Here is a 21,272-nt window from a genome sequence, read left to right as displayed (position 1 = left end):
CCGTTTCACCTCCCCGAGAACATCAAGAAGAGACAATAAGAGATGTGTTGCTTTACATACAGTATCCATGTATGTAATGTACATGGCCAGTCAGGACCCTGGTGGTCCGGTGTAGGTGCTGGTGACCAGTCTATGCTGTGTTTTTGTGGTGCCTGCAATGTGTTTTTATGATGACCAGTCTTCACAGTGCTTCGCTGTGTTTTTGCTGGTGACCAGCCTATGCTGTGTTTTTGCTGGTGACCAGCCTATGCTGTGGTTTTGTGGTACCTGCAATGTGTTTTTATGATGACCAGTCTTCGCAGTGCTTCGCTGTGTTTTTGCTGGTGACCAGCCTTCGCTGTGTTTTGCTGGTGACCAGTCTTAGCTGTGTTTTTGTTGGTGACCAGCCATTGCTGTGTTTTGGAAACTGGTGACCAGCTTATGAAAAACCAAGTCACATCATGCTGGCTTGCAAAGTGATGTTTAATTCCTATGGAATTGAGCCAGAGTGGGGATATGCAACAATTGGAACTTTTTTCCCCCTCACAATTTTTTTTTTCAGAATGTCTGCCAGGGAAATGTTTTATTTAAATAAATTAACAAGACTACCAAACCATCTAAACTGGAACAACCATTTCAGTTACGGTTTGAATAAGTCCAACGAACAGATTGGATTAGTTTAGAAAAATTTATGTTATTTACCTTTGTGTAGCATAAGATTACATAACAAATCAATGTACAGACAATTCAAAAAATCAACTGCAATAGAGCATGCTGGGAAATATGATAATGATGAGACATCTGTGGCATTGTGTTGTGTGACAAAATGGCACATTTTATTGTGGCCTTTTATTGCCACAGCACAAGGTGCACCTGTGCACCTGTGTAATGATCATGCTGTTTAATCAGCTTCTTGATATGCCACACCTGTCAGGTGGATGGATTATCTTGGCAAAGGATACATTTAGACAAATTTGTGCTTCATATTTGAGAGAAATATGTTTTTTGTGTGTATGGAAAATTTCAGGGATTTTTCTTTTTCAGCTCATGAAACATGGGACCAACACTTTACATGTTGCGTTTATATTTTTGTTGACTGTAAAATCCAGTGTCCAAAACACAGCGAAGGCTGGTCACCAGCAAAACCAGCTAGACTATGCTGGTCAGACCAGCTTGACCAACTAGACCATGCTGGTCAGACCACCTCGACCAACTAGACCATGCTGGTCAGACCACCTCGACCAACTAGACCATGCTGGTCAGACCATCTCGACCAACTAGACCATGCTGGTCAGACCACCTCGACCAACTAGACCATGCTGGTCAGACCACCTCGACCAACTAGACCATGCTGGTCAGACCACCTCGACCAACTAGACCATGCTGGTCAGACCACCTCGACCAACTAGACCATGCTGGTCAGACCATCTTGACCAACTAGACCATGCTGGTCAGACCACCTCGACCAACTAGACCATGCTGGTCAGACCACCTCGACCAACTAGACCATGCTGGTCAGACCATCTTGACCAACTAGACCATGCTGGTCAGACCATCTTGACCAACTAGACCATGCTGGTCAGACCACCTCGACCAACTAGACCATGCTGGTCAGACCACCTCGACCAACTAGACCATGCTGGTCAGACCACCTCGACCAACTAGACCATGCTGGTCAGACCACCTCGACCAACTAGACCATGCTGGTCAGACCACCTCGACCAACTAGACCATGCTGGTCAGACCACCTCGACCAACTAGACCATGCTGGTCAGACCACCTCGACCAACTAGACCATGCTGGTCAGACCACCTCGACCAACTAGACCATGCTGGTCAGACCACCTCGACCAACTAGACCATGCTGGTCAGACCACCTCGACCAACTAGACCATGCTGGTCAGACCACCTCGACCAACTAGACCATGCTGGTCAGACCATCTTGACCAACTAGACCATGCTGGTCAGACCACCTCGACCAACTAGACCATGCTGGTCAGACCACCTCGACCAACTAGACCATGCTGGTCAGACCATCTTGACCAACTAGACCATGCTGGTCAGACCACCTCGACCAACTAGACCATGCTGGTCAGACCACCTCGACCAACTAGACTATGCTGGTCAGACCATCTTGACCAACTAGACCATGCTGGTCAGACCACCTCGACCAACTAGACCATGCTGGTCAGACCACCTCGACCAACTAGACCATGCTGGTCAGACCACCTCGACCAACTAGACCATGCTGGTCAGACCACCTCGACCAACTAGACCATGCTGGTCAGACCACCTCGACCAACTAGACCATGCTGGTCAGACCACCTCGACCAACTAGACCATGCTGGTCAGACCACCTCGACCAACTAGACCATGCTGGTCAGACCATCTTGACCAACTAGACCATGCTGGTCAGACCACCTCGACCAACTAGACCATGCTGGTCAGACCACCTCGACCAACTAGACCATGCTGGTCAGACCACCTCGACCAACTAGACCATGCTGGTCAGACCACCTCGACCAACTAGACCATGCTGGTCAGACCACCTCGACCAACTAGACCATGCTGGTCAGACCATCTCGACCAACTAGACCATGCTGGTCAGACCACCTCGACCAACTAGACCATGCTGGTCAGACCACCTCGACCAACTAGACCATGCTGGTCAGACCACCTCGACCAACTAGACCATGCTGGTCAGACCACCTCGACCAACTAGACCATGCTGGTCAGACCACCTCGACCAACTAGACCATGCTGGTCAGACCACCTCGACCAACTAGACCATGCTGGTCAGACCATCTTGACCAACTAGACCATGCTGGTCAGACCATCTTGACCAACTAGACCATGCTGGTCAGACCACCTCGACCAACTAGACCATGCTGGTCAGACCATCTTGACCAACTAGACCATGCTGGTCAGACCATCTTGACCAACTAGACCATGCTGGTCAGACCACCTCGACCAACTAGACCATGCTGGTCAGACCATCTCGACCAACTAGACCATGCTGGTCAGACCACCTCGACCAACTAGACCATGCTGGTCAGACCATCTTGACCAACTAGACCATGCTGGTCAGACCACCTCGACCAACTAGACCATGCTGGTCAGACCATCTCGACCAACTAGACCATGCTGGTCAGACCATCTTGACCAACTAGACCATGCTGGTCAGACCACCTCGACCAACTAGACCATGCTGGTCAGACCATCTTGACCAACTAGACCATGCTGGTCAGACCACCTCGACCAACTAGACCATGCTGGTCAGACCATCTTGACCAACTAGACCATGCTGGTCAGACCAGCTCTGACCAGCATCCAACCAGCACTGACTAGCATAGTTTATAGAGTTATAAACTCTAGGTCCCTATAGCCTCTTTGTGACAGTTAGACTGATATGAAAAGATGAGGGGGTAATACGAAACGGTTGGTAGAAGGGTAATGGAGTGCCTTGTGGTATTTAGTCACAGCAGTTATCATGTTTGTGATGCTATGTTGGAACAATGGCTGCAGATTAGGCTCAGCTGTTGGTTATTTTCTTCAATGTTATTATAGCTCAAAGTTCTACTTTGGACCACTTTTGTATTCATAGTTTGAGGTGTAAGTGTAACCTCAGTTCATCTATCACTCACCTGCTGCAGGTCAAGCCCCCCCTGGGAGACTGAGTACAGAGGGTGGGGGGTAAAGTCTGATGCCTCAAACACCTTAACATACACACAGGGAGAACAGATATTCATTTAGCTTTTGAAGGAAGCTCATTCGTTACATACTGTAAAGCAGAGGAGGCTAGTGGGTTGAGCTATAGGAGGATGGGCTCATTGTAATGGCTGGAATAAACGGAATGGAGTAAAACATGTGGTTCCCATCTGTTTGATGTGTTTGACTCCGTTCCATTAATGCCATTACAGCCATTACAATGAATCTGTCCTCTTATAGGTCCTCCCAGCAGCCTCCTCTGCTGTAAACACAGAGTACCTAGGATAAGCAAAGCAGACATACTAATAGTAAAAACATGGAAGCTAAATTCATGTAATAAATCAAGGAGTAGTAGTCTTTTAAAATGTCATCCTAGAGCATTTTCAACATCATAAAACCATACAGATATATTGGTAAATCCCGCAGACTACATTCATTTTCCAACTGAAATGTTTAACTGAAAACCTCTTCTGTTCCTCTGAAATGTAAAGTAAAATATATAATGTTTTTCTTCCTTCTGGAGTGTATTGACTGAAGTAAAGATCAAATAGGGCCATAGTGGTCCTTGGAGCTCCATGTCTAACTCTCTTTGTCTGGCTAATGGTATGAATTACCATCAGAGGAGGCTGGTGGGAGGAGCTATAGGAGGATGGGCTCATTGTAATGGCTGGAATGGAATCAATTGAACTGAGTCAAACACATCAAACATATGGAAACCGTTCCATTCCAGTCATTACAATGAGCCCGTTTTCTCCTATAGCTCCACCCACCAGCCTCCTCTGGTCACCATCCAGCTGAGTGTTTCCCATTCCAGTTCATTTTTCTCCTCTGACAAATTACACAAACACTCCTTATCACTGCTCTGTATTCATTAAAGAGCTTCATCTTCCTCTGACCATAGCTTCACCCTGCAGTTAATTTGATATCTTATTATGAGCAATCTCTCAACTCAATACCATATCAGAGGCTCAGACAGCTCATATACTGTAACAGGGTTTGGATCCCCAGGACAGGCAGGCATAGCAACCAGGCTCCACCGCGGTCCAGCCCAACGCTAGAGGTCTATAGACAGTGGCTAAAATGTTTTAATCCATGGCGGTCCTGACATCTCCCCCACACCCAATCTCATCCCCCTATACTCACACAAATACATACAACCCCAAAGTAGCAAAATAACCTCTTGTATTCACACTGGGTCATGAACCATAACTAGGGATCTTACATAGAATGGTGCTCTAAAGTCCCTCAATAAGTACACTGGACTATATTTCACACGATACGTCTATACAGGGATGTGTTTGTGGCGTTCTCACCTGGTTGCCAGAGATGAGAAGTGCTCCTGGGGAGAGGCTGGGCCGGTAAGGAATAGTAGCGCCTTTCGGAGGAGACTGGGGAGTCAAACATAGGACAAGGGGTCTGGTGTGGTGACATATCGAAACACCTTTATCACTAAAATAAATATGACAAATGCAAGTAAAAAATGTGTGTGATGGATTTGATCTTTTAAATGTAGCTAATGTTGTGTCACTTATGCTGTGTGTGAGGGAAAGAAATGGAGCAAATGGCGTTGAAGCAGGATGACAATGAATGGTGTATTAAACTACTAATGACATTTACATGACATTTGTCACCTTTTTCTCATGGTGACATTAGTCATTAATTGAACAGTTCAACCATTGAAACAGCAGCTCTTTAGGGTTGATTGGATCTTGGGTTTGTAATCTCAGCCTTCAACTCAAGTTGTTTAACATCCCTTTGGATATGTCAAATGCACTGCACCCCCCCCACGCACGCACACACACACACTTAACTGACAAAAACCTACTCCCATTCAGAGAAAACTCAAACTCACCAATTATAATTTATCATAAGGATGCATGGTCTTCTGGAAATGTGGAGCATATTTTCTGCGGCAGCATATTCTTTGTATAACTTTGCATAATTTACATCCTGAAGCCAAAAGCAAGACCCCGCTGGAAGTTTTTTCCCTTCCCCCCCCCACTCCTGTTCCTCAAGAGAACAGTTGTTTAAAGGTGAACACACTTTGCTGCAGGTCAGTTTGTTTTTGGGTTAAGAGTTTGATGTCCTTTTCCAACAAAGGAAAACTTGAGCCAGGGTGCTTTCCTCTGTGACTGCCTCATCAGGCTGCTCCATAATAAGGTTCCTCAGAGTCTAATAGGGTCCGCGAGCAAAGATCAGAGGATGCTGACTAATGTGTTCAGAGTCGAGGAGAAGTTAACTTTAGCTGGCTCTTCAGGACGGATGCGCCACATTTCCCTAAAGCTCAGATTAGTGGAATTGTTAGTGGCTATTATTACCTCTCATCTATACTGCTCCAAAAAATAAAAGGAACACTTAAACAACACATCCTAGATCTGAATGAAAGAAATAATCTTATTAAATATTTTTTTCTTTACAGAGCTGAATGTGCTGACAACAAAAATCACACAAAAATAATCAATGGAAATCCAATTTATCAACCCACGGAGGTCTGGATTTGGAGTCACACTCAAAATTAAAGTGGAAAACCACACTACAGGCTGATCCAACTTTGATGTAATGTCCTTAAAACAAGTCAAAATGAGGCTCAGTAGTGTGTGTGGCCTCCACGTGCCTGTATGACCTCCCTACAACGCCTGGGCATGCTCCTGATGAGGTGGCGGATGGTCTCCTGAGGGATCTCCTCCCAGACCTGGACTAAAGCATCCGCCAACTCCTGGACAGTCTGTGGTGCAACGTGGCGTTGGTGGAGGGAGCGAGACATGATGTCCCAGATGTGCTCAATTGGATTCAGGTCTGGGGAACGGGCGGGCCAGTCCATAGCATCAATGCCTTCCTCTTGCAGGAACTGCTGACACACTCCAGCCACATGAGGTCTAGCATTGTCTTGCATTAGGAGGAACCCAGGGCCAACCGCACCAGCATATGGTCTCACAAGGGGTCTGAGGATCTCATCTCGGTACCTAATGGCAGTCAGGCTACCTCTGGCGAGCACATGGAGGGCTGTGCGGCCCCCCAAAGAAATGCCACCCCACACCATGACTGACCCACCGCCAAACCGGTCATGCTGGAGGATGTTGCAGGCAGAAGAACGTTTTCCACGGCGTCGCCAGACTCAGTCACGTCTGTCACGTGCTCAGTGTGAACCTGCTTTCATCTGTGAAGAGCACAGGGCGCCAGTGGCGAATTTGCCAATCTTGGTGTTCTCTGGCAAATTCTAAACGTCCTGCACGGTGTTTGGCTGTAAACACAGCCCCCACCTGTAGACGTCGGGCCCTCATACCACCCTCATGGAGTCTGTTTCTGACCGTTTGAGCAGACACATGCACATTTGTGGCCTGCTGGAGGTCATTTTTCAGGGCTCTGGCAGTGCTTCTCCTGCTCCTCCTTGCACAAAGGCGGAGGTAGCGGTCCTGCTGCTGAGTTGTTGCCCTCCTACGGCCTCCTCCACGTCTCCTGATGTACTGGCCTGTCTCCTGGTAGCGCCTCCATGCTCTGGACACTACGCTGACAGACACAGCAAACCTTCTTGCCACAGCTCGCATTGATGTGCCATCCTGGATGAGCTGCACTACCTGAGCCATTTGTGTGGGTTGTAGACACCGTCTCATGCTACCACTAGAGTGAAAGCACCGCCAGCATTCAAAAGTGACCAAAACATCAGCCAGGAAGCATAAGAACTGAGAAGTGGTCTGTGGTCCCCACCTGCAGAACCACTCCTTTATTGGGGGTGTCTTGCTGATTGCCTATAATTTCCACCTGTTGTCTATTCCATTTGCACAACAGCATGTGAAATGTATTGTCAATCAGTGTTGCTTCCTAAGTGGACAGTTTGATTTCACAGAAGTGTGATTGACTTGGAGTTACATTGTGTTGTTTAAGTGTTCCCTTTATTTTTTTGAGCAGTGTATATTCTTGGTATGGCAATAATTCAATCAAATCAACACTATGGATAGCACCCAAGCTGGACAAATATAACATTGCTCTTGTGCCACGAAAATGCAGAAACACTGTTATTGTTACTCCAGTAACAGTGTAGTGTAGGTTTGATTGAATTCCACCCATGGTTATGGATGTGTGTGTGTGTGTGTGTGTGTGTGTGTGTGTGTGTGTGTGTGTGTGTGTGTGTGTGTGTGTGTGTGTGTGTGTGTGTGTGTGTGTGTGTGTGTGGAGGGGGATAGGAAAGGGAGAAGGAGAGAAATGGCGCCCTACCTCCAGGATTACAGTGCAGATGAGCTTGACACACTGGATTACAGAGTCCTGACTCCCCGATATCGTCACCCCTCGCTCAGTAGAGTTTGGCAGCAAATCCCCTGCCACCTGTATCTGTGCTCCGGTGCTCTGCCAATGATAGGGGTTAAAGGAAAGGATTACACCGATTCAGAAACATTTGGCATTCTAATAATCACACTGACATGGGTCCATCTCTGTGGTTTGTTGACCTTTTTAAAAAATGTATGCTGTTCTTGTCTATTGATGTTCTGTATTATGTCATTCTGTATTATGTTTCATGTTTTGGGTGGACCCCAGGAAGAGTAGCTGCTGCTTTTGCAACAGCTAATGGGTATCCTAATAAAATACCCAAAAAAAGAGAAGGGTCGTTCCACAAAATGAGTCCCGTTTGGGTAGTGTAACTTAAAAAACAACATTTATTTCACCAAATTTTTACATTCTGTCATGATGAGCACATTTTCAATTTAATAAAAAACATGTTTTCCCATCTCAAGAGGCACATTTATTTTTTGACAAATAAAGTAACAGGGTTGACCGTAACAAGGTTGACCTTAACAGGGTTGACGATTTCATCTTAAATCAGCCATAAATCCTCTTGTGACAAGGGAATGGAAGCTTGTTGTGTGCAACAGGGAGGGGCAATTGAATTCAAGCTTCACAATTGATTGATTTCTTTAAAAATGTCTAGCCTGTCTATCTGTGGGTAACAGGGTTGAAGAGTTATGTTTGACCCACTCAGTTTTCCACCACAAAACACCAGAAAATGTCCAAAGAGAGTAGAACCATCTCACCTGATTTTACACTATGAGTTGACTATTAAATGTTCAATGTTTCTTTAGAAAAATATATTTAAAAATGAATAGTTACAACATATTAAAACAAGAGTTCAGTTCATGTAACAGACCTTACAATGTGGGACAAGTGAAACAAATTTTTACCTTAAAATGAATCACTAATCACATGAAAAAAAGAATCTTCAGAAATGACTTTGTCAGAGTAACAAAATAACTAGGGCTTTACAGTGATGGTGAAAACCTGGATAAATGTTGGAGTTAAGTGGATTAAAATCTTCAGAGAGTGCACAGAGAGAAAATACAGAATTTATTTATAATACAAATCATATTTATTGAATGTTCCATGTGGTCTATATTAAAGGGCACTTCATTTAATATAACAGGCTTTTAAAATCCAACATCGGTGCATAATTTCTACTTAAAATATCAAAGGGGACTCATTTTGTGGAATGACCCAGAGATTAAAAAAGGGGTTTTCCCCCTCATTTCACAGAGTAAGCTTAGTGACTTTGTGATAAGCGTAGCACTAAACCTTGGGTGGTCATGGATGGATGGATGGAAAGACCTGCATACAAATAGCAGTGCTCTGCAAGTAAAATCAGCTTGCAGTAGAGTCAAAGCACAGTGCAACTGCCACTCTATTTGAACAAACAGAATACATAACGCATCCTGACCACAGGATATCGTGTATGGTTCCCGATAGTAGCTTAGTGCCCCTGAGATAAACACAAACCGGACATGAAACAGACTGGCATATAGTCGCCTGGAGCGCTGATCAGGGCAGGGACTAGCTATCTCCCCACTCTGGCTACAGTCACGTAAAATGGCTGCCTTTTTTTCAACTCTAAAGGGCCTTGTTTCTTGCCTCAAGTCAACAATCTTTTTGATATTTTCCACCAACTCAATCATCATCCCCTTATCATAGCTTTCTTTAAACAAGTGTCTGCTCATCCAGATACGAAGCTGTGGACAGAGGTGATAGGGAGGTATGACGGGTTGCTCAATTTAGCTAGCCTGTGTGCCAGTTTGTTTTTGCTTTAGGGCTCTATACAATCTGTATTGCTGAAACATTACTGATTATGTGATAGAAATGTAAAGGTAATTTCCGATTGAGCTGACATATGCAACATGTACCGTGAATGCAGTCTCTGCTAACGTGGGAACATTGCCCTTAAATTTCAATCATGCTGAACTTCCTCGATATGGATTGAATAGAGACTATAGTTAACTTCTGGTAACTGAATGCAGGTAGTTATTCTGAAGTCTCTCACCTCTCTGATCTCCCTGATCTTGGCCCCTCCCTTGCCGATGAGGGAGCCACACTGGCTGGCTGGGATGACTAGTCGTAGGGTCACTGGGGGTTTGCTGCTGATGGTGCCGTTGGCCACCAGTGTAGTGAGGTCCTGGAGAGAGGGTTGAAAAGGAGGAGGAAAAGATAGAGACAGGGACAGAGGAAGAGAGAGAGAGAAAGATGGATGATAAGTCATTGATGGCATAATACCTAAAAACTCGGCTTCGATTGAAGGGGGGTCTTGAGTGGCCCTGTAAAGGTAAAGCCTTGGCCTCAGTCAAGTTGTTTAAAATGTTCCTTCATTTGACCAGGTAATAAACCAGGTAGTAAATAGCCTCTCCTTCACTCCGGTGTAGGCGGAGATTGAGCTAGTAATTAATGAACAGTAAGGCTCCCGAAGCCTTTGAAATGTAAATGGCCCTCGCTATCTCTCTGTCTATCAGCGAACATCCCAATAACTCAGCCTGAATACAAGTCTCGCCCCCTCTCTCTCCGTATGCCCTGGCAGAATGCAAAGCGCACCACATGCATTTCAAACAGAATGCGTTAACTAGACGGTGTGCGATAATAATTTCACGTACTTTACAGAGGTGCCCTCCAGGTGATTTGAGCAAAAAAACATTTATTTCTCCAACAATTCTTGTAAGCCTACTTTTTAAATAGAAAACCCATGTATCTAATGCAGCTATGATCCTTGGTTTTCTCTCAGTGTCTACATTAAGTGAGGCAGAAGGATCTAGGCAACATGGCTGACGTGGAGTTGTCTCATTATATGAGGAGCACGTAGCTCGTCAGTGGGATCGCAGGGCTCTGGGCGTCATCTCCCAGATTTGATCTAAAAATACGCGTCATATCTTAACAACTGTGAATGGCACGATCCTTGCTCACTCACCAAACTCGGTGAACAACTCTCAAAAGCAAATTGGCGTAAATACGTCCGGGGGTTACAAGAATCTGCAGTCACACAAAGAGGCGCTGGGCATAATCCCCCGTGTTTGCTGTGGTTAGGATGATGAGACATCAATGGAGAATGACTAAACTGCTCCAAATAAAATCTCCTTTCCTGGGAGAAACAAGTCAAGTACAACATGTACAGTTGAAGTTGGAAGTTTACATACACCTTAGCCAAATACATTTAAACTCAGTTTTTCACAATTCCTGACATTTAATTCAAGTAAAAATTCCCTGTCTTACATCTCAGTTAGGATCACCACTTTATTTTAAGAATGTGAAATGTCAGAATAATAGTAGAGAGAAGGATTTATTTCAGCTTTCATTTCTTTCATCACATTCCCAGTGGGTCAGAAGTTTACAAACACTCAATTAGTATTTGGTAGCATTGCCTTTAAATTGTTTAACTTGGGTCAAACATTTCGGGTAGCCTTGCTTCAATATATCCACATAATTTTCCTCCCTCATGATGCCCTCTATTTTGTGAAGTGCACCAGTCCCTCCTGCAGCAAAGCACCCCACAAGATGATGCCGCCACCCCTGTGCTTCTGAGGTTGGGATGGTGTTCTTCGGCTTGCAAGCCTCCCCCTTTTTTCTCCAAACATAACGATGTTCATTATGGCCAAAAAGTTATATTTTTGTTTCATCAGACGAGAGGACATTTCTCCAAAAAGCATGTGCAGTTGCAAACCGTAGTCTGGCTTTTTTATGGCGGTTTTGGAGCAGTGGCTCCTCCTTGCTGAGCAGCCTTTCAGGTTATGTCGATATAGGACTCATTTTGCACCTGTTTCTTTCAGCATCTTCACAAGGTCCTTTGCTGTTGTTCTGAGATTGATTTGCACTTTTCGCACCAAAGTACGTTCATCTCTAGGATACAGGACGCGTCTCCTTCCTGAGCGGTATCACGACTGCGTGGTCCCATGGTGTTTATACTTGCGTACCATTGTTTGTACAGATGAACATGGTACCTTCAGACGTTCTGGCTGATTTCTTTTGATTTTCCCATGATGTCAAGCAAAGAGGCACTGAGTTTGAAGGTAGGCCTTGAAATACATCCACAGGTACACCTCCAATTGACTCAAATGATGTCAATTAGCCAAACAGAAGCTTCTAAAGCTATGACATCATTTTCTGGAATTTTCCAAGCTGTTTAAAAGGCACAGTCAACTTAGACCCACTGTAAACCTCTGACCCACTGGAATTGTGATACAGTGAATTATAAGTGAAATAATCTGTCTGTAAACATAACTATAGTTTGTTAACAAGAAATTTGTGGAGTGGTTGAAAAATGAGTTTTAATGACTCCAACCTAAGTGTATGTAAACTTCCGACTTCAACTGTATGTGTTAAATTTGTTTTGATTTAGAATGGACCATTATCATGCACCTCTATCGAACCAGGGGCAGCGGAAAAAAATACACGTCATCTATGCACATAAATAGTAAAGGGAGGACGCTTTTCCCGTGGTTTATTTTCATGCCAGCCAGGTAGGCTATAATCCTGTTGTAAATATAAGCAATGTGCTTAATCTTAGGAAAGTTGAGGAATAAATATAGTAAGCCTCACTCTGTTTCTCACGCAATTGCATAGCCTATAGAAATGTTGCGCAACATGAGCTCATGGGCTCTCAGGAAGTGTTTGATTCGATTTTTGATTACTTATGCATTGATGTCAGAGTGATTAGAGGGACAATAGGGTGCTGAGTACCAGGCAGTTAGCAAGTTTTGGAGGCTACAAATGACTAGAAGCAGCATCAGAGCCTGGAGAAGCCTAATTACTATGACTAAATGGTCAAGTGGAATTTGACTGCCTTCATGACTAGTGACCGCTGATGTGGCGGTAATACGGTCACCGCAACAGCCCTAGGTGGAAAAGTACACATTTCCTTTCTCAAAACCAATAGTAACCTTTGACAAAAATAGCTAATTCAGCTGTACGCTTTCAATAAAACAACAACTTTGTCCAAACTTTGTGGATTACTGAATCATGAATCCACTGGCAACGGAGCAGAGCGAGACCTGCATCCAGCAACATCACCAGTCACATGAGCCGTTTTTTTGCATTTGTTTCAGTACAGCACTACACGGAGCGTGAGGGGGAAGGGCAAACTTCACTGAACTAGTTTCAATGTATAAAATCACTTGGGAGTCTCTGGATTTTGGGTGAACTTCTCATTCAATAACAGTAGGGAGTAGCAGAAGAGAGACAACAATATCAATTCTTAACAATACCCATTGGCCAACAAAAATGTATTTTTCTTTCTATCCTTTAATTAAAGATGTCAGACACATACCACTCAGGCATGGTGAGAGGCATGCCGTGTGCTGTAGGTCAGCCAACGGGTTGCCATGACAACTCGGGAGTTTCGGCTGAATGTAGGGTTGGGAATAGGTGAGAGCTTAAGATCTTTAATGAATGCTGCACGGCGCACTCCCAGCCAGCGTGTGTTTACTGACTGCAATGAAACAAGGCTCCGTCGACTCGACTACGCGGGGAGCGACTGTTCCAAAGCTAGGCCAGCCAAAATGTCCCTGAATCTATCATGTTAATTAGTTTGCTGATGGATAAATAGCTAAATGTTCCGCAGGTCTGCCATTATCTGTAGCTCATTAAGGGATTAAACACAAACCTCATCTGTTTAATTAATTAACACGTTAACATATTGTCATCTGCTCTTTCATCAACAGGCCTGGAGCACTGACGCATGTTCTCCCTCAAAACAATATGCTTTCCATAAACGGCATGGAGCCACTCGACTGTTACTCTCCTCTTGTCAGGGCTGTTCCAATGCCAAGCTCAATTTAATAAGTCACTATGCTGCTGCATAAAAGGCCGGGTGATAAATGTATTCATCAATGTGCTAGCTACACTTCACACTGCAATATTCTAAATGAGAAACGAAAAGGCTCTTGCACCAAGAGCAGCAACAGTCTAACTCCTATCCAACGTCAAATTCATCTGCAGTAGATGCCAACCTGGGAAGAAATGATTTTCAATTATTCATTTATAGGATGAACTGTATAAATAAAAATATATAATTGAATTGGAAACCAGGAAATTATACATCAAATAATTTGTGCAGCTGTGCCCTGCCTAAGGAAATCTCGAAGGGAAACGCTGATTGTGTTGTCTTACCTCTTCCAGTTTGTATGTGATCATGGTGAAGGCCCTGAAGACACAGTCTGTAGAGCCGGTGATGGTGATGATTCTCTCTGGACAGGAGCCCTCTGAGATGTTCACCCGTGCACTGCTCTGTAGGGGGATAGACCAAGAACCAGGGTCTAGCTTTATTTACGTTCAATTAGATGAGGAGAGCATGGTTATAGCATGTGGTGGATGGCGCAAATAAGGTGCACAGGTAAGAGGGCAGAGAGGTGAGGAGGACACAATGAGGTTAGTATGGATAAGAAGGGGTATGGTTAAATAGACGGAGGCCAAACTCCAGACCAGTTAAAAACTTCTTAGGGCTAGGCCCCTTTTTTTTCTCAATTTACGCCTGAATGACGTGCCTAAAGTAAACTGCCTGTTGCTCAGGCCCTGAAGCCAGGATATGCATATACTTGGTACCATTGGAAAGAAAACACTTTGAAGTTTGTAGAAAGTTAAAATAATGTAGGAGAATATAACACAATAGATATGGTAGGAGAAAATCCAAAGAAAAACCAACCAGAATTCATTTCTTTGTTTGAGAGACCATGCTCTTACAATGGCAAGCATAAGGGCATACGGAAAATTAGCTCCCAGGATGCAATTCCTATGGCTACCACAGGGTGTCAGCAGTCTATGTTCAAGGTTTCAGGCTTGTAACTTCAAAATCAAATAAGAAATATCACTTTTAGTACAGGGTCACAGTCTTGGAAATTCGTGTTTGCGCACGCTATGAAGACAGGACGCACCTGCTAAAATCAGTTTCCTATTGAACATATTTCTTTCTGTAAGAAATATTATAGTTTGATTACATTTTAGGGTATCTGAGGAGTAAATAGTAACGTATTTTGACTTGTTGAAACAAAGTTTAGGGGTAGATTTTTGGATTCCTTTCTCTGCATGTTGAACGAGTGGATTACTCAAATCGATGGCGCCAACTAAACAGACTTTTGGGATATAAAGAAGGATTTTATCTAACAAAACAACACTACATGTTATAGCTGGGACCCTTTGGATGACAAATCAGAGGAAGATTTTCAAAAAGTAAGTGAATATTTAAATCGCTATTTGTGAATTTATGAAACCTGTGCCGGTGGAAAAATATTTTGATGTGGGGCGCCGTCTTCAAACAATCGCATGGCATGCTTTCGCTGTAATAGCTACTGTAAATCGGACAGTGCAGTTAGATTAACAAGAATTTAAGCTTTCAACCGATATAAGACACTTATATATACCTAAATGTTTAATATCCATAATTTTTATAATTATTTATTTGAATTGCGCGCTTTCCAGTTTCACCGGAAGTTGTCCCGCTAGCAGGACGCCTAGGCTTAATACACCCTGCTCCACAGATAACTAACAATATATACTGAAGCTGGATCACCCTAAAGGGAGTTGACCTTGCAGTAACTAAACTAGGCTGGTACTCTGATTTCTCCATCAACTGTCCCTTCATTTTTCTCCAGAGCCCTGGGGTCTGGGGATTGGAGAGTGGACATATGGGTATTGGAGGTATGGTGGTACTTTAACAATGTTGATTACAGTCATCTTATGGAGTCATTCTGGCACTGTAAGGACAGAAGCCAGAGAGCCTCTTATAGGGGAACTAACTAAAGGCATGCCTATTTGTCTGACTGACTGACTGGGTGGGTGGGTGGAGGGCTAACTAGCATGGATGACTGGTTTACTGGCTGACTCATCCAGTGGCCCTACAGGGCTACATGCTCACCCAGTCTAACCGCCTCTCTGTTTCACATTCTGCTTCATAAAGTACAACATAATAGTTTTACACCAGAAGTCAGAGGGACGAGAACCAACACAATGGCAATCACATGACTTTTTATACAAGGAGTTAATCAAGCGCCATTGGATCAACTGCAGCCTTGATGTTTATGAGGGAGAAATAGAAGAGACATAAAAGAAAGAAAGAGGGGGAGGAGACAAACTGAGAAATGGGGAGAGAGGGTGGTTGAGAAAGCTTGACAGGGACAGGCAGAGACAGAGAAAAGGGGGGAGAGGGAAAGACAGAGAGAAAAAAGAGAGCTTCATACAGACAGAGAGAGAGAGAGTGCAAAAAAGGGAGAGATGAAGCCACCAGTGGCCAATAGGCAGGTCAGACTATGTGGCTGTTCTGTATGCTATCCCAGTCACTCTTCCCAAACATCCAGAGAGGGTTTGAGTTTAATATTAATGCAACACAACCAATATTAGACACTGTCTCCGGTTTGATTATGTTTTGCCTTGAACTATAACCTTTTCGTGATGGTACACTTCTGGTCTACACAATAACTGGAAAATAAAGATTGCATATTGAGGCAGAAACAAGATGTGATACTGATAGCTTTGGAGCTAGTTGATATACATGCATTTCATCAACCAATGACAGGCTCTACTTTGCATGGATTATGGTAATGTGGAGTACACAGATAATGAACAGTGGTGATAAGAAGCTGGTAACATACCTCTTCTCGTATTCTTTTCACTGTCTCTCCTTTCTGGGAAAGAGAAGATGAAGGACAACTTTGAAGTGAGGTGTGTGTGTGTGTGTGTGTGTGTGTGTGTGTGTGTGTGTGTGTGTGTGTGTGTGTGTGTGTGTGTGTGTGTGTGTGTGTGTGTGTGTGTGTGTGTGTGTGTGTGAATTGTTAAAGTGGTGTTCTCAACTTGTAGATTGAAATCCGTCTGTACTTCAAATCCCTATTAAACAGATACTTTTCTTCACATTGACTACATTTCCCCTCCATTGAAAAGTAATCTGAGCTAACACAGCATAGAAAAGTAGAATCCTCTGCCAATCTGAGATGGATAGCACCATGCTGACATACAGTATTCTCATCCCATTCACATCTGAAATGTTAATAATATCTATCCATTTTCACTTCAATCTCTTCCTTTATGGTCACATCTATAGCCCTCTACTCTTCTAGTATCAGCTCTTAATGTCTGTCCTGTCCTTGTGTGAGATCCTTCCTGTGTGGCCCGCAGCCAGCCAGCCTGCCAGGCACGTCACCCAGGCTCAGGAGTAGAATTAAGTCACACCTCTGTCATGCATCCTCTGTCAGCTTTAGATTGCCTCTCCATCTGTCACTTTTATAGTGGCCTCAGCCCATCATTCTCTCCTCCCTTCTCCAAGTGATTCTACTACCTACACCTATGACATTGACAACCAGATGTGTTCCAATAAAAACACAACCATACTATTTTGTGTACTTAGCCACACTGTTATTTCATTGTAAATAGTATGCTAGTGTGTAGTTTGGGATATTTTAGAGGGTGTGGTTATGGAGGCCAGCAGAGATAGAGATGAGGAATGAGAGAGGGGGAAGGGAGTTATTAACACAAGTGCTTTGGATGGAGAGCCTGGTTACAGGTCTGTTTCAGCACGGTATGTGCAAAACAGAGCATTTCTCGCCCTCTCATCTCCATGTATCCCCTTTTCCTCTTCGTCAGTCTGTCTTTTCTCTCTCCCCACTTTCTTATCCCCTCTTTCTCTTAATATTTCATTCCCTCTGTGTTGGTTTACCCATCCCAATTCTCTCTCTCATTATCTCTCTCCCTCTCACTCTTTCTCTCTACCTGTTCTATTACAGGGCAAGCGAGAGCCAGCGAGGGGGTAGAGAGCAACCTACACCCCACCAAGTATACACTAAACTGGTAAAGAGCAGCCTACACTCCTCCTAGTAGACACAAAACTGGTAAAGAACAGCCTACACTCCTCCTAGTAGACACTAAACTGGTTAAGATCAGACTATACTCCTCCTAGTAGACACCAAACTGGACAAGAGAGGCCTACACTCCTCCTAGTAGACACTAAACTTGTAAAGAGCAGCCTTCACCCCCTCCAAGTAGACACTAAACTGGTAAAGATCAGACTATACTCCTCCTAGTAGACACCAAATTGGACAAGAGAGGTCTACACTCCTCCTAGTAGACACTAAACTTGTAAAGAGCAGCCTTCACCCCCTCCAAGTAGACACTAAACTGGTAAAGAGCAGCCCACACTCCTCCTAGTAGACACAAAATGTGTAAAGAGCAGCCTAAACACCTCCTAGTAGAAACTAAAACTGGTAAAGAGCAGCCTTCAACTTCAGGTACACACTAAACTGGTAAAGAGAAGCCTACACTCCTCAGAGTAGACACTAAACTGGTAAAGAGCAGCTTACACCCCCTCCTAGTAGACACTAAACTAGTAAAGTGCAGCCTAGAGTCCTCCTAGTAGACACTAAACTGGTTAAGAGCAGCCTACAGTCCTCCTAGTAGACACTAAACTGGTAAAGATCAGACAACACTCCTTCCTAGTAGACACTAAACTAGTAAAGAGAAGAAACTCACCTAGTAGACATTAAACTGGGGAAGGGAAGCAAACACTCCTCCTAGTAGAAACTAAACTGGTAAAGACCTGCAAACACCCTTTTCTAGTAGACACTAAACTGGCAAAAATCAGACTACACTCCCTCCTAGTAGATACTAAACTGGTAAAGAGTAGCCTACACTCCTCCAAGTAGACACTAAAATGGTATAGAGCAGCCTACACTCCTCCTAGTAGACACAAAACTGGTAAAGCGAAGCCTACACTCCTCCTAGTAGACACTAAACTGGCAAAGAGCAGCCTACACTCTTTCCAAGTAGACACTAAATTAGTAAAGATCAGCCTTCACCCCCTCCTAGTAGACATTAAACTGGTCAAAAGCACCCTACACCCCCTCCTAGTAGACACTAAACTGGTAAAGAGCAGCCGACACTCCTCCTAGTAGACACTAAACTGATAAAGAGAAGCCTACACTCCTCCTAGTAGACACTAAAATGGCAAAGAGCAGCCTACACCCCCTCCTAGTAGACACTAGACTGATAAAGAGAAGCCTAAACTCCTCCTAGTAGACACTAAACTGGTCAAGAGCACCCTACACCCCCTCCTAGTAGACACTAAACTGGTAAAGAGCAGCCTACACTCTTTCCAAGTAGACACTAAACTGGTAAAGAGCAGCCTGCATTCCTCTTAGTAGACACTAAACTGGTAAAGAGCAGCCTACACCCCCTCCTAGTAGACACTAAACTGGTAAAGAGCAGCCAACACCCCTCCTTATAGACACTAAACTGGTAAAGAGCAGCATACACTCCTCCTAGTAGACACTAAACTGGTAAAGAGCAGCCTGCACTCCTCCAAGTAGACACTAAACTGGTAAAGAGCAGCCAACACCCCACCTTATAGACACTAAACTGGTAAAGAGCAGCCTACACTCCTCCTAGTAGACACTAAACTGGTAAATAGCAGCCTACACTCCTCCTAGTAGACATTAAACTGGTAAAGAGCAGCTTACACCCCCTCCTAGTAGACATTAAACTGGTAAAGAGCAGCCTACACTCCTCCTAGTAGACACTAAACTGGTAAAGAGCAGCCTACACTCCTCCTAGTAGACATTAAACTGGTAAAGAGCAGCCAACACCCCTCCTTATAGACACTAAACTGGTAAAGAGCAGCCTACACTCCTCCTAGTAGACACTAAACTGGTAAAGAGCAGCCTACACCCCCTCCTAGTAGACACTAAACTGGTAAAGAGCAGCCTACACTCCTCCTAGTAGACATTAAACTGGTAAATAGAAGCTTACACCCCCTCCTAGTAGACACTAAACTGGTAAAGAGCAGCCTACACCCCTCCTTATAGACAGTAAACTGGTAAAGCGCAGCCTACACTCCTCCTAGTAGACATTAAACTTGTAAAGAGCAGCCTACACCCCCTCCTAGGAGACACTAAAAACTGGTAAAAGACAGCCTACACCCTGTCCTAGTAGACAATAAACTGGTAAAGAGCAGACTACACTCCTCCTAGTAGACATTAAACTGGTAAATAGCAGCCTACACCTCCTTCCTATGGTAGACACTAAACTTGACTAAAGAGCAGCCTACACCCCTTCCTAGTAGACACTAAACTGGTAAAGAGCAGCCTACACCCCTCCTAGTAGACACTAAACTGGTAAAGAGCAGCCTACACTCCTCCTAGTAGACACTAAACTGGTAAAGAGCAGCTACACCCTCCTAGAGACACTAAAGCCTACACCCCTCCTTATAGACACTAAACTGGTAAAGAGCAGCCTACACCCCTCCTAGTAGACACTAAACTGGTAAAGAGCAGCCTACACCCCTCCTAGTAGACACTAAACTGGTAAAGAGCAGCCTACACCCCTCCTAGTAGACACTAAACTGGTAAAGAGCAGCCTACACCCCTCCTAGTAGACACTAAACTGGTAAAGAGCAGCCTACACCTCCTCCTTGTAGACACTAAACTGGTAAAGAGCAGCCTACACTCCTCCTAGTAGACACTAAACTGGTAAAGAGCAGCTTACACCCCTCCTAGTAGACACTAAACTGGTAAAGAGCAGCCTACACCCCTCCTTATAGACACTAAACTGGTAAAGAGCAGCCTACACCCCTCCTAGTAGACATTAAACTGGTAAAGAGCAGCTTACACCCCCTCCTAGTAGACACTAAACTGGTAAAGAGCAGCCTACACCCCTCCTTATAGACACTAAACTGGTAAAGAGCAGCCTACACCCCTCCTAGTAGACATTAAACTGGTAAAGAGCAGCTTACACCCCCTCCTAGTAGACACTAAACTGGTAAAGAGCAGCCTACACCCCTCCTAGTAGACACTAAACTGGTAAAGAGCAGCCTACACTCCTCCTAGTAGACACTAAACTGGTTAAGAGTAGCCTTCACCCCTCCTAGTAGACACTAAACTGGTAAAGAGCAGCTTACATCCCCTCCTAGTAGACACTAAACTGGTAAAGAGCAGCCTACACCCCTCCTTATAGACACTAAACTGGTAAAGAGCAGCCTACACCCCTCCTAGTAGACACTAAACTGGTAAAGAGCAGCCTACACTCCTCCTAGTAGATGCTAAACTGGTTAAGAGTAGCCTTCACCCCTCCTAGTAGACACTAAACTGGTAAAGAGCAGCCTACACCCCTCCTAGTAGACACTAAACTGGTTAAGAGCAGCCTTCACCCCTCCTAGTAGACACTAAACTGGTAAAGAGCAGCCTTCACCCCTCCCAGTAGACACTAAACTGGTTAAGAGCAGCCTACACTCCTCCTAGTAGACACTAAACTGGTAAAGAGCAGCCTACACTCCTCCTAGTAGACACTAAACTGGTTAAGAGCAGCCTACACCCCTCC

General features: G+C 44.4%; 1 protein-coding gene across 5 annotated transcripts in view; it reads right to left on the bottom strand.

Annotated features, from left to right (window-relative positions):
- LOC106566672 (poly(rC)-binding protein 4) overlaps positions 1 to 21,272 on the bottom strand; it is a 68,214-nt gene that overhangs the window by 18,057 nt on the left and 28,885 nt on the right. For 4 of the 5 annotated variants that reach the window (XM_014134929.3, XM_014134927.3, XM_014134926.3 and 1 more), the window contains 6 exons: positions 16,565 to 16,597; positions 14,091 to 14,207; positions 9,985 to 10,116; positions 7,899 to 8,027; positions 5,000 to 5,074; positions 3,623 to 3,694 (listed from right to left, as the gene is read on the bottom strand). In XM_014134929.3, the coding sequence (XP_013990404.3) occupies positions 3,623 to 3,694; positions 5,000 to 5,074; positions 7,899 to 8,027; positions 9,985 to 10,116; positions 14,091 to 14,207; positions 16,565 to 16,597 (558 nt within the window). The remainder of the gene's footprint in view (positions 1 to 3,622; positions 3,695 to 4,999; positions 5,075 to 7,898; positions 8,028 to 9,984; positions 10,117 to 14,090; positions 14,208 to 16,564; positions 16,598 to 21,272) is intronic. The other variant, XM_014134932.3, reaches the window with a different exon arrangement.

This window comes from Salmo salar, chromosome 13 (genome assembly GCF_965601325.2).
Source record: "Salmo salar chromosome 13, fSalSal1, whole genome shotgun sequence".
NCBI classification, from domain to species: Eukaryota; Metazoa; Chordata; class Actinopteri; order Salmoniformes; family Salmonidae; genus Salmo; species Salmo salar.
Note: the sequence above shows the minus strand (reverse complement) of the source record. Positions and strands in the feature narration are given on the sequence as shown.